The sequence below is a fragment of the Ischnura elegans genome, chromosome 11 (genome assembly GCF_921293095.1).
Source record: "Ischnura elegans chromosome 11, ioIscEleg1.1, whole genome shotgun sequence".
Lineage (NCBI taxonomy): Eukaryota > Metazoa > Arthropoda > Insecta > Odonata > Coenagrionidae > Ischnura > Ischnura elegans.
The window spans coordinates 30088490-30102079 of NC_060256.1; the positions used below are offsets into that span (position 1 = coordinate 30088490).

Sequence of the window (13590 nt, forward strand, 5' to 3'; positions counted from 1 at the left end):
GGCGGTTCAGCGTCTCCTGATTGGCTGCCAGTCCCCTCGTATTTTTAGGAGGTGGTCCCATATGTGGCTTAAATTATAGCCGCAGTCTCTGTTGATGTTATTGCCGTTTTTCCGAATCTGAATAGATTCTTTTACTATGTGGTCCCAGTATCCATTAGATCGACAGAGCAGCTTCGCTTCTTCCCAGTGAATCATATGATTCTCCAGGATGCTGTGCTCAGCCACTGCCAATTTTTCCAGCTGTCCTAATCTTAGGTGTCTGAGATGCTCTTTCAATCTCGTCTCAATAGTGCGGCCCGTCTCTCCAAAGTAGGTTTTTCCGCATTCACATGGTATGGCGTACACTCCAGCAATTTTTAGCCCGGTTGGGTCTTTTGCCTTTACAAGTTGATCTCGTAATTTTGGTGGAGGCAAGTGAATGGTGTGGATGTCAAACCTCTTCAGGATTCTAGAGATTTTCCCTGATATGGTCACCCTATCGTATGACCACTTAGCGCAGGTTTGAGGCTCTCAACCGGTTGTGACTTCTTGGAAGTCCTTTCTCCCTCGCGTTGCCATCCTTGATGGACCGCGAGGGCCTAACACCTAGTACCACGAGCCTCGGTATAATTGCCATGAGAATTAAAGAACCTGGATAGCGTAGTGGTCTGCGCAGTGGCCCGGAAAGCCAAAGGTCCGTGGTTCGATTCCCGGTCCAGGGGAATTTTTTCTCATGGCAATTCTTGTATGTGTGAGGTGCGTTTAGGGGAAAGCGATTGGCTGCAAACCATGCTGGCGCAAGGCTCTCCTCCCCTCCTTTTGAACTTCCAGCAGACAACTCTCACCGGCTGGACTATAGGAAGGGTAGGAACTACTTGTAAAGGTCTCAGTACAGAGCTGTACTTTTTTTTCTATGATAAAGCTCAATATGCAAAGGATATTTTCATGATAATTTTACGGACAGGAAAGGATTAATTATTGGACATAAGAAAGTACGATCCTCCCAGATGCTGGACAATATTCATATTGTGAGTTGGGCATCCTGTCAGAGATTTTAGGAACAGCTTGTAAGACAATAAATTCAGTTTAAATGCAATCGAATACAGTTTTTTGAGATAATCTGCTGTTTTTGAATATGGAAAGGGTATTTTGTTTGTTTGAATTACTTGCAATAAGGTTTGAATATAGTTAAAAAAGTATACATTTAAGATGTTGACTGAAATACATTTTAATGACAGGGATAAAGGTTAGCCCTTATCTAGCTATAAAGATAATCATGAGAGATTATTCATGGTGAACTCTATTGTTCCACATCAGCATCACTGATAGCAAAGATAAAATACACTCCCACTGCAGTAGGACACCTTCAGATCCCAGACATGCTCTACTTTATATGTATTGCTATACTGTCACCAAAGTGATTCCATAGCGAGACCAAGGTTGAAAATCTGACCGAACATAAGAGAAGAAACACAAATGACACATGTGAAGTTATCAAGTGCAATACCATGCAAAAACGCGATCGAGGTTCTTGTGAGAGTCTTGCAGAGTCTGTTTCTGGAGGACATCAGGAAGAAATTGAAGAAATAATTAATACAGGAATATCTCACTATTCACAATGGTCAATGGACAAATACATCCTTCTCTGTAAAGCACTCGAGCATGGTGAAATGGAGCGTGCAAAATTAGTTTTACTTAATGGTGGCAAAGTTAATTGTATAGGCAACAAAGGATTTTCATTTAGGTCTCCCCTGCATTATGCAGCAATGCATGGTAACTTAGAAGTTGCTCAGATGCTGCTTAACAAAGGAGCTATGGTAAACGCAGTTGATAATAATGGTGAAACTCCACTACACGAAGCTGTTAAAGGGAAAGAGGTGGATCTCACCGCATTGCTTGTGAAATATGGAGCTTACATTAATGCAAGAAACAAGAATGATGAAATTCCTCTTCATGCGGCCCTAAAGTGGGGAAGTTTTCAAAATGCAGAGCTTCTTTTGAATCACAGTGCTGATGTGAACAGAGCAATTACTGATTCTAATGAAGGCTACGCCCCGTTGCATTTTGCAACACAAAAGGGTAGTGAAAAAATAGTGAATTTACTCTTGGAAAAAGGTGCCAGCATCAATGTAATAGGTAACGGCAAAACTCCTCTCCATATAGCTGCTGAAGAAGGAAATAAAGGAATTGCTGAGAATCTTTTGAGGCATGGAGCTGATGTGCAATGTAAAAGTCCCTCTGGGATTACCGAAGGCTACACCCCATTGCACTATGCTGTAGAAAAAGGGAAAGAAGAAATATTAGTGATGCTACTGAGAAAAGGTTCTGATGTGAATGTAACAGGCCAGGGTAAAACTCCTCTCCATTTAGCTGCAGAGAAAGGCCATTCCAGAATCGTCAGTAGTCTTCTGAAGCATGGGGCACAAGTGAACTGCCAGTGTACATCTAAGTTGAATGATGGTTATACTCCTTTGCACTTTGCTCTCAGAAATAGACACAAGAGAGTGGTAGCAACACTGCTTGAGTGGGGAGCCTATGTTGATGCACCAGATAATGCAGGTAGCACCCCATTGCTAATAGCAGTTGAGAATGCAGATCCAGAAATGGTTAAAATAATACTCGGGCATTTTCCTGATGTTAACAATGAAAGTAATAGGAGATCCTTCATTACTGCAGTTTACAGAAATAACATGCAGTATAGAGATATCACCAATAGCTTGCTACAATATGGATTCAATGTCAGGCCTGATGACTCAAATAGCAGGGAATTACTATTCAATGCTGTAAGGAAGGGATACATTAGCATTGTAGAATCACTGTTAAAGTGTGGAGCATATACCGACTTGCTATCAGAATTGCTGTTATTGGCAGCCAAAAATAATAAAGAAGTCACTGAAGTCCTTTTAGAGCATGGGGCTGATCTCCATTACAAGGATGAACATGGAAGAACAGCACTGTATGCCACAGCAATGCATGTAGATGACAATGCGTATGATTTGGAAGATGACAGTGTTAAAGGAGAAATAGCTGAATTACTCTTGAGAAATGGAGCCATTGTTAATGCTCAATCAAAATTTGGTTACCAACCAATTCACGCTGCTGCTGCAAATGGTTATCCAAGCGTTGTGCAAAAACTTTTGGAACATGGTGCAGATGCTAACTCAAAGAGTAAATCTGGTGAAACTCCACTTCATTTGGCTTCTGACAAAGGTTACGTTCAAGTTGTTCTACATCTCTTAGATTTTGGTGCCATCATTGATTCCACAGATCAGATTGGTAGAACCCCACGTCATATTGCATCAGAGAAAGGCCATGTTTTCATTGTTCATAACCTTCTGAATGAAGGCTCAGATGTAAACATTACCACAGGAGACAATCTCACAGCACATGATATTGCTAAACAAGGTGAGATAGCATTTTATTCTGATGTCAGAAGTAATGCTCCCATTAATGACCAATATTTTGATCTTGATGATGATATTGATATCAGCCCACATGAGTTAGTTCGCAATGCTCTAGAAGATCATATTGTCAAACTAAAAGCTGCAAATTTATATGTGAACCAAAAAAATTTAGACTCAATCAAACAAACCAGGAAATTGATGCATTGTCAGGATAAATATGTGAGCAAATTGGAAATCCTCAAGCAAACTTTTGTTGGTACTTTTAAGCATTCATTGTATGATATTTTGACAAAAAGCATTCATTCTTTAGCAATCCTACTAGAAAATCCATACATCGTGCAATACATTACATCTATAAACTTGAAAAAAGATTTTCCTGAATATGCTGGCATTATACTCAGTAAATTATCAAAGGCAAATCAAAGGAGGGAACTCCTTAAGGAAGTCAATGGTTATATTCCCTACATCTTCCCAAGGCTAACTTGGGATTGTATCCAACAAGTAATGACATACCTTAGCAATTCAGATCTAGTGAATTTGATATATGCTTGCAAATATTTTTGTGTTATTATCACGGATAATTGAAAGGCTATACAGCTGAAAATTTTATTAGATTTGAGGATTATTGAACTTGCCATTTATTACATCTTCAGGATTAGAATTAGTTTTGTGTTCATGACTATATGTGGGTTAAAAACACTGTTCAACACATTCAATGACATATGTATTCATAAAAAAATATCCATGTATTAAATAATTGTTTGGGGTAAAAAAGAAGAAATAGAACTACATTTTGTATTTCCCTACAGATTAGCCATGTTAAAAAATAATTTTCACCTCGCAAGTTTAAAACTCCAGCCTATCACTCGCTAGTTGTACCCCTTATCACCTGTGTCATGACTTCATAAATGACACAGGTGCACAAAAGAGTGATTTTAATTCAATAACATAAGTTTGAGGTTTTTATTCTTGTTTAACCTATAGGTTATATATGTAGCTCCAAATGTTATTTGATCCATAAAACCTAAAATTATGTAAGTTAATTTTTAACAAATTCCTAATAAACCTTATGATTACCTAGATTACCTCAGCTGACACTTCCTTAAATATAATGCCAAAATTCTTAAAGATGAAAACTGTCCAAAATTTATGAAGTAAAAAATTACTCAATTTGTGGAGACAATGGCTGATTGTTAATTTTAACCGAAACTAAAATTTAACAATTTCAAGTTGAATGTTAATAATTAATAGTTTGCTGAATGTGAATGCTAATTTCATGTAGATCCAATAGCACTTAATAAAACCTTATATATATTTAGGAAACTATCTAAAAGTTAAAAAAATAACACAGGGTAAAGCATAATTATGAAAAAGACTTTCCGATGTTTTTAATGAGATATATAATAGTAAATAAAAAAAAATAGTTTTTTCAGTACATTATACAGAACTTAGCTGTTTATATACTTTTAATGGAAATTTAGTTTTATAAATAAATAAAGCACAGCATAGGTACATACCTGGAGGAAAATTGGCTGGCTTGGAGAAGCCCCGGTAAATCAAATATATTATAACAGCAGTAAATACCAATACCCACATTATGGCAATTGAAGAGGAAGTTCAGTCCTGTAATTGATGAAAAAAATTAAAGGCAATGGTACAAGTATCGATGCAAAAAGAATCATACAAACAGTAATTCTGACCCAAGTGAAAATTTCCTACCAATGAGGCAAGAAAAATTTTTAAAACCATCAGAAAAAAAATGAACAAGGAATACAACTTACTCCCAAAACTAAGGTGTAAATAAAAAAGAACAAATTTAAGGAAAGTTCACATTCAAACACAGTGTGGCATGCTTTGTTCTCTTTACCTTACTCACTCAGTAATTCAACCTGAAGGTTTATTTTGATCACCAACTATAAAGCTAAACCTAGACTTAGCCTCAGGTATTGAATGACTCAAATTTAGAGTAGGGGGGCCTTCCCGACGAGCATGTCAGTGGGACTGGTTGGTGCCATCAGGCAATTGTCAGGAAAAGGCAGTATGTACTGCAAAGTTGTTGAGATTGAGAGGTTGCTCATCACAGATGGAGGAATAACTGTACCAGGGCCACCTGAGGCAGTACAGCATTTGCCTAAGCTTTGAGGGAAAATGGAAAACCCCTTTGAAAGGCTTCAGATAACGCTTATATTATAAAGGCATTAGCAAAGGCTTACAAAAGGGGTTTCCATAGAGGCCCTTCATCTAGTGCCATCCCATGGCCACCTATAATACAGGCCGGAACATGGAATTTTGGCAACGCTGTGCCGGGGTGCGATTGTGTTTGCTTAAGAGCATGGCGACTTATGCGTGAAGAGTGTCCGTGCGACCTAAGAAGCATTAAATCTCTTGTTAAAAAGGCAGAACTGGACTTATTTTGTGGATATCCCATTGGCTAAAGGTACGTACAATAGTTTAAAGATATTTTTTGGGAGCTGAAGGAGGAAAATCACGTTTATTACTTCAAAAGTGTTGTGATCACATGCCGGCCGGCCATTAATGGAGGGGAATTGAGAGTGCAACAATACTGGTTTTAAATGGGGAAAAAGAATTATTTTTCTGTACTGTGTTTTGCCTTACGGCAAGTAAAATAGTTAAAAGATATTCTCAGTGTATTGTGAGTGGATATTCAGCAGTATTTCATCCAAAGCATTGCGTCTCTCGGCGGCTGGCCACGAAGGAACATTAAGAGAACACAAATGAAACGAAGTGTATTTGTCGGGTATTTAAATGCTGCGTTGTTTTTTATAATATTATTATTCTTGAGTTAACAGTGATTGCTATATTTGGTTGCCTTATGAATAACTATGTGTAGCTGTATCTATAATAACGTCGTATATTATGGAAGGAAGAATGGCTACTCATTAACTCTATTAATGTTTCTAGGTACTAATGTCATTCATATTTTCCAAACTAATCATGAATGCACTCCTTTTTTTCTGTGATCAGCGAAACTATTTTTATTCATGCAACTTTCCATTGTTTTCATTTAAGGTGCCCAAACGTTATCGTGTGCCATATTGCAGAAGCAACTACCTATCCACCAAGAACAAGGGGTATGTGACTGTGTTCCAGTTCACCAAAGATGAACGCAGTAGACAGAAGTGGCTGAAGAATATCCCTCGGAAGGATTGGAATCTTTCTTCAAGCGCAATAGTTTGCGTCAAGCATTTTGCTGAGCAGGATATCCTACACCGTGTAACTTACATGAATAAGAACGTTGAAGTGAAAAGTTACGAGTTAGATCGCCTAAAGTTGTCCCCTGGTGCTACTCCCACAGTGTTTCAGGCCCTCTCCTCTTCTTAAAACTTCTTATTGTGATCAGTGAACCATGAAAATCTGTGAAAATAAGTAGATGAGTTGTACTTCTAAGAAATGAAATCAGGAAATATTGTATGAATCAGTGGAACAGGAAAAGACTGCTGATGAAATGATAATATTTATCATTATTTCCGAAATACATGCTAATTTGACATCTGGCCGCCTTCTACTACTGAAGGTACATTGGAAAATCAATTGCTACTAAGTGATGCGGAATATATAAGTGGTATTTTGAACTAATTCATCTTTCCCTTGCAGGTAGAACTTCTTGTTGTGATCAGTGAACTATGAAAACCTGTGAACATAAGTAGATGTAAATCTTGGAAATGAGATCAACAAATATTTTATGAATCGGTGGAACATGAAAGAATATTGATGAAATGTCAATATTTGTTCTCTTATCAATAAGGGCACCTTAATTGATAATTATCCGCCTTACAATATTCTAGGTATATTGAAAATCCAAGGGTACTGAGTGATATATCTATACGTGGTATTTTTGAACTAATCCATCTTTCTCTTGCAGGTAAAACTCCTTATTGTGATCAGTGAAGCATGAAAATCTGTGGAAATAATTAAAGATGAAATGAACGAATATTGTATGAATTAGTGGAACATGAAAGAACTTCTGAGGAAATGACTATATAAGTTTTCATATTGAAAATAGTAAATTGACGTCTAGCCGCCTTCCAATACAGTAGGTATATTGGAAAATCCATGAGTGCTGAGTGAAATTACATATATGTATGTAGTATTTAGAACAATATAATAATTTTCTCTGCAGCTAAAACTCCCTTTTGAGTGAACGTTTGTTAGTGAACCTTGAAAATTTGGTCATAATCAATTATGAAGAACCTGTTGTGGCTACCATTATCGAGATTAATTCAATAATTTCCTCTCGTTTGTAAAATTTGATTTTCTTTTAATAAGTATTGAGTTAAATGTTAGTATAATGTTATTTGTTGAGATATTTTTCCAATTCGGAAGTCGTTAATATTTCATTATACTGATCTTGTTGTTAAGAAATATTAGATTGAATATATATTTATCTTCCTTGTGGCTTCATATTTTTTAAACGATGTCCAATTTATATAATGCTAAGACTAGTTTCTTTTTATATCACATAGTTTTCTAATTAGCCCTAACATTTGTACTGATCATTTTTTTTTCCAACAGGTAATGTGGTGCCTGTGAAACTGATAGCTATTGCTGGTGACGGTTCATCGGTGAACTTCAAATGGCAAGATCTATGGAGGTTGTTTCCAGCTGAAATTGAAATTAAGAACCTGTGGCAGCTTTTATTTATTCCACTTTCTGGAGTAATATTTATGCTTTTATGGCCATGTCTTGTGACATTGTTTGACCTCTTCAATATGAAATGTTTACCGGAAAATGTATATATCTGATTTTTATTTTAAATAAATGTTGTTGAACTTCATAAATTATTTTTCTCTCCTGAAATACCGCGACGAAAGGTGCTAGAAAATAACGCATTACTTTTTAACATGTTAATTTTTTAGGTTATGCAGGGAGGTGAAATGATGTTTATTTAAAAGCCGCTCTTTATTTCTAAGTCAATAAATTTTATAGGGTGTTCTTCCATATTAACAACCAATGGGTTAAGTAGTAAACTAAACGGTATTTCCTTCTTGGTCTGAACTTCTGGGACGTCGATCGCAGTACTTAAATATATTTCCGTGCATAATCTCTCGTATCCCTTGGCTTGTTATTAGTTCTCACGATTACTTTTAATAAATAGCTGTTAAAATACGAAATATAACTACTCGAATAACTCAACCCTACCGTAATTTTTAGCTTAACTTTAGGGAAAGTGAACGGAGGTCCAACCGTATTAACGTCAACAGCTGAGAGGCCGATCCACCGCACCGCACCCCAGGCGATGTTCAGAGTAGCACCCCTGACGTCACGTAAAGCGCTGTCGCCAAATTGCATGTTCCGGCCTGTATTATAGGTGGCCATGGCCATCCCCTTGCACTGCTTTGAAATGGTTGATACTGACTGGCGAGTTTTTTATACTTATATTATTATATTATTACGGAGGCTTCCGCGGTTAGTTGATTGGTGATGGTTTTCCGGGTTTACACCGTAGTTAATAATTAATAGTTTGTAAACCCGGAAAACCATCACCATATTATTATATTGTTAGGTTGAGACTCATTGTTGACTGGTCAATTGAAATTCTTTCAAGGCAGTTGGAATTGTCACCACAATGATTCTCTTTTGTGGAGTAATTAGTCTCTCCATATTTGGCTGATGCTCTCCCCTGAGTCTCAACTAAGCTTTTTCTTCTCCAGGCTTATTTCAATTGCCTCTTTTATTAGCCTATCTCAATATACCAGCCAGCTAGTATGAATCATGTGACCAGCATAGGATTTTGGTGGTTTAAATTGATACAGAAGGTGAGAACGAGGTTATGCTCTGCCAATGCCGATTTTTTATGTTTAAAAAAGTCTAAAGTGCCTCTTAAGTTCCTTAATTCCAGCTTCCACCATAACTGAGGTCTCACCAACAAAGGCAAGGCCACTCTCACAAGGGATGTAGACTACACCAGGCACTGATGCCAAGGTCATCCTTAACTCTTAAGATCCGATCTGGAATATTTGGTGGGGTCAAGGTTGGTTGAGGCAGAGACAATTGCTTAGATTAGAAGGCAAACAGAGGGTGAATGGTTAAGGGTGTTAATGTGTGGACCCAGGCTTGAGTACAGGTGGTCATGGATTATGGTGTCGAAGAAACCTGGTTTTGCAATTAATTTGTAGGTCTCTATTGTCAAAGTGGCTAGAGCCTTGGCTAAACCTCCTGGGTACCTCCACCCTAACTAGTAGATGCCTCTCCATGATTCACCTGGGGGAATACTCAAAAAAAGCCTTTGACCTTAAGCTGCAAAATTTAATTTCTTCATCAAACTTCTTCAAAATTCATACCACATATTTCCTCCGTAGTGCCTTTGATATATTTATTGTAATATAACCTTTGCAGCTATGCTGCAGTGCACATATCCTAGAATTGCAGTGCTATGAATTAATAGGTTAAAATAGGATGGTTCACCTGCTCACTACACCTCATTTTTGTTCCATACATTAAAAATAAATTCATTTGAAAATTTTTCAAGTGCCATCCGTAGACATTTTTGGGACAGAAACAAGACACTAGCAAGCAAGGGAGTTCAAAGACCCCCCTAAATGTTTGGAGGATGCGATCATTTAAGTGTACCCTCTCCAAATGAACCCCTACCCAACCCCCCAAAGATTTGGATACCAAAGATGTATTCATAGAATTGACCTTATGTCTTTCCCCTGCACCACCTGTATGAATGCCGAGAATGCTTTCAATGGGCTTTTTCCACCACATCTTAAAGTGGAGCCTGGGAAAAAAGTCCCTCTCCCCCGACCTCCGCACCCCTGAATGGGCCTGCAGGCCCATTCATTAATCATGATTATTGCATCTAATTGACTAGTTAAACAAGGGACGGATTCAGCATCAAATTTGGAGGGGTCATGACCTGGGTACGGGGAGGGGAGTATGGAATATCCTCCATGGAGAGAGGGGGGTCCTTCTGCGTAATTAAAAGAAATAACATTTTTAAATTGCATTTGGAGCCTAAAATTAATTTTTTAATAAAAAAAACAATAAATTGATCAATTCTAGACACTCAGTGATACAAAAACTATCGCACAGAATTTTTAAAATAAAATTTGGGGGGGTCATGACCCCTGTGATCCCTCCCTGAATCCGCCAATGACAATGAGTTAAACAAGCGACTTCGAATAGTTCTGTTCCAAAATGCGTTTACATCTAGATAATCATTAGTGTAAACCTTATGCGATAACAATAAGAGTATACATAAATGAATACGGATATCACGAAATATATTACGAACGTCAAGAAAATAATTAAATTCAATTGGTAGAAGAAAAATGAGCTTATTAATTTTATTTCACCACGAAACAGCACGTAATATTTACATTCCGTCGCCCCGTCATCGAAGACGCGACGAGAATATGTGAGCACTCGAGGAAGTTATATAATGCTTCCCTTCCTCCCGCCCCTATCTTTCGTCGCCGAGCTATGCCGCGAACAAATTTCGACGCTGATTATTTACAAAGGCTATAGAATAATTATATAAACTGGCCGGTAAAAATTGGCATGGTGATAAAAATGAAATCTTCCACCTAACAAAGACAGGTTTAGTTATAATCACAGAAAGTTAAAAGATCCGTTAGATATCGACGAAAACATTCACCATGTATTGAGTCCCTCGTGAACCCTAGCATTCCCATTTCCACAAGCATTCTACTCGTAAAAAGCTTTCTTTTTCGTGAGGTATCTTCCGTCGGACCCAGGAACGCCGCTTCAGGAAAAAGCCCACTTCTTAACAAATTTAAAGCTAAATAACAAAACCAAGCGGATAGAAATTTGGATAACTTTTTTAAAAACTAATTGCGATCGAATAAAGACATTTGTCCCGTACACACATGACATGACTGAAAACTTCGATAGAAAATAAATGCATACTTAACAGAAAGTCGGTCAGCTGTGCCCGGTTGTTCTCCGAAGACTTCGTCTGGGCAGTGCGATGTTTACACGCTCGTTCCGACACCCATCGAAGATTACTCTTTGAAGGTCACTGCTCGCTGGAGTTTCCCCCCCTCCGGCATGCTAACAACTGATGCACACGAAGGTCACAAGGGAGAGGCCGTGATGCCTCGCCTCCGACAACGATTTTACGGGTTAAAACTCACAGCGACAAAAATTCTGCCAGTCATCTCCCACACACTGCAGGGAGATCTTAGTTGCCGCCTCAAAAGATAAGTTCTCGATGTCAACACACGTCGACAGTTCGGTTCCGCGTGATTTTTTGCTATGGAGATCCGAATAGAGGGGAGAAAATTCCGTAAAACGTCCGTGCACACGATAAGCAGATCTGGGAATGGGACTATAAAGAAAAACGGCATAGGATTGGACAGCTACAGTGGCTAGTGTTCTGGGTTTTCCTCCGGAAGGCCCGGGTTCAAATCTTGTTGGTGGCGGATATCCAGAGGATGCCCGAATCTTGCTTGATAGCTTAGTGGAGGACCAAGTTCAGTACTCTGGCCATCAGTTAGGACATTGGGCACCAGTCTCCTAGGCGCCTTTTAAAGAGCAGACCAATGCCAATGCTGGGTTTCTCTGCATCCTTACTCCACAGAGCAAATAACCTAAGCTGAACATCGCCTCATCCTAATATCATATTATGTCAAGGATGCACATTTCCAGAACTAGCCTTCTGTTCCATTCTTTCCCAACCGCTAGTGTGGTAGTTGTAATCCAGTGTATACAGCCCAGTTATCTTTCACTGATGTCTGCCTGTTTAATAATATGTAGCAGAGCCCCCATAATTAATTCATACCAAAAATGTAGGAGCACTGGATTATCATATTGGCCAAAATATGAATGAATGAAGCTATATTCCGAGGTGAATGGAGGAGTACATAACGAAGCATATTGAGGAGGGAACCTGATTTCATGGGGCAGGGCATTCACCCGGTGGTCTCACATCTTCATCAAAGCACAGATTTCAATGCATGTAGAATTTCTATAGTTTCTCACATTTGCATGCACATCAAGTTGGAGGTATTCAATGTGGCAATCTTGGGAATTCTCGCTTAAGGAGAGGTGCACATATGTGCTAGCATGCTGGAATTGCCTTTAGGTCAGTGATGGATCCAGGGGGAGGAAAGGAGGGTTACTGCCCTCTTTTAAGACCAAAAAGGAATAATCCCACATCATCGGAGGAAGTATTACATTTCTCTCATATTACCTCCCCACCTGAATAAGTGTCATGAGAGTAGATATGGGATTTTACTGGTCAGACGCAACAGGTCCGAATTTCTCATTGACATTAACATGCTACGTAAGTCAATAACTTGTTCCCATGACAAACCTGTAAAAGCTCGCAGATGCTCCTCTGGAAAACGGAAGTCGCCAAGTTGTGCCATCGAACTGCAATCAGCTTACTCGAGGGTTTTTGAGGGTCCTGAAGCCATTTTCGGCACTAAATTCTGTTCCTTATGGTTGGAATTACGCACTTGAGCCTTAGTGAGAGGACTAAATATGTACAAGATGGTATGAAACGGGTGATATGGGGGCACAGGTCATAGAAAAAAACAGCAAAAAATGGCTAAAATCACATATGTAACTCACGCTAGTTTTTAATAAACAATTGCCACAAATTATTCCAGGAATAGCATTAATCTTAATAGATAATTTGTGCCGTTCAATTAAACATTATTCGAGTAGTGTGGTCATTTAATTTTCCATTTTTATATCAAGTTTTGACTTATGACATAGTTATCACATTTGAGTCTACTATTATCTTTCTCAAAGAAAGCACCAATTAATTACTCCAACATTTCAAATTCTGAAGCAGGCTTTCACAGTACCCTTCAAATGAGAAAAACCTACTTTTCAAATATGAACAAAAATTAGGTGTAGGGTTTATGAGGTTTAGGCACATATCTAAGGAGTATTAAGTGTGGTTTAACCACTGGTATTTCCCAGCTAATAGAGAATTTGAAAGGCATTCGGAAAAATGTTTGATTTCAATAAAAAATCTCGAAGTCAATAAAACAATAGGAGCACAGACAACAAAGGAGCTAAGGCTATATTAGCTTCGCTGCACTCACGTCTTTGGTTCCTTTGAGTTTCCTATACTGCAATGATCTCAGCAGCTGCTCAGAATATGAATGAGCCTCATCAAAGTATCTCACCTATCTCAATAAATTCATCCTTATCATATTCATCCTGATATGATAAAAAACCAAATGGTGACACTGAATTTCTAAAAACC

General features: G+C 38.3%; 2 protein-coding genes across 4 annotated transcripts in view; one reads left to right on the plus strand and one right to left on the minus strand.

Annotated features, from left to right (window-relative positions):
- The window catches only part of LOC124167510 (methyl farnesoate epoxidase-like), a 28072-nt gene extending 16402 nt beyond the window's left edge, over positions 1-11670 (minus strand). Inside the window, exons 1-2 of one of the 3 annotated variants that reach the window (XM_046545443.1) lie at positions 11281-11670; positions 4901-5006 (exon numbers count right to left, since the gene is read on the minus strand). In XM_046545443.1, the coding sequence (XP_046401399.1) occupies positions 4901-4979 (79 nt within the window). In that variant the 5' untranslated portion in view covers positions 4980-5006; positions 11281-11670. Of the gene's footprint in view, positions 1-4900; positions 5007-11276 lie in introns of all 3 variants that reach the window. The other 2 variants (XM_046545442.1, XM_046545441.1) reach the window with 2 other exon arrangements.
- LOC124167509 (ankyrin-1-like) lies at positions 735-4372 on the plus strand. The gene has a single exon (XM_046545440.1). The coding sequence runs from the start codon at positions 1488-1490 to the stop codon at positions 3966-3968; it is 2481 nt and encodes an 826-aa protein (XP_046401396.1). The 5' UTR covers positions 735-1487; the 3' UTR covers positions 3969-4372.
- Positions 11671-13590: the final 1920 nt, after the last annotated feature.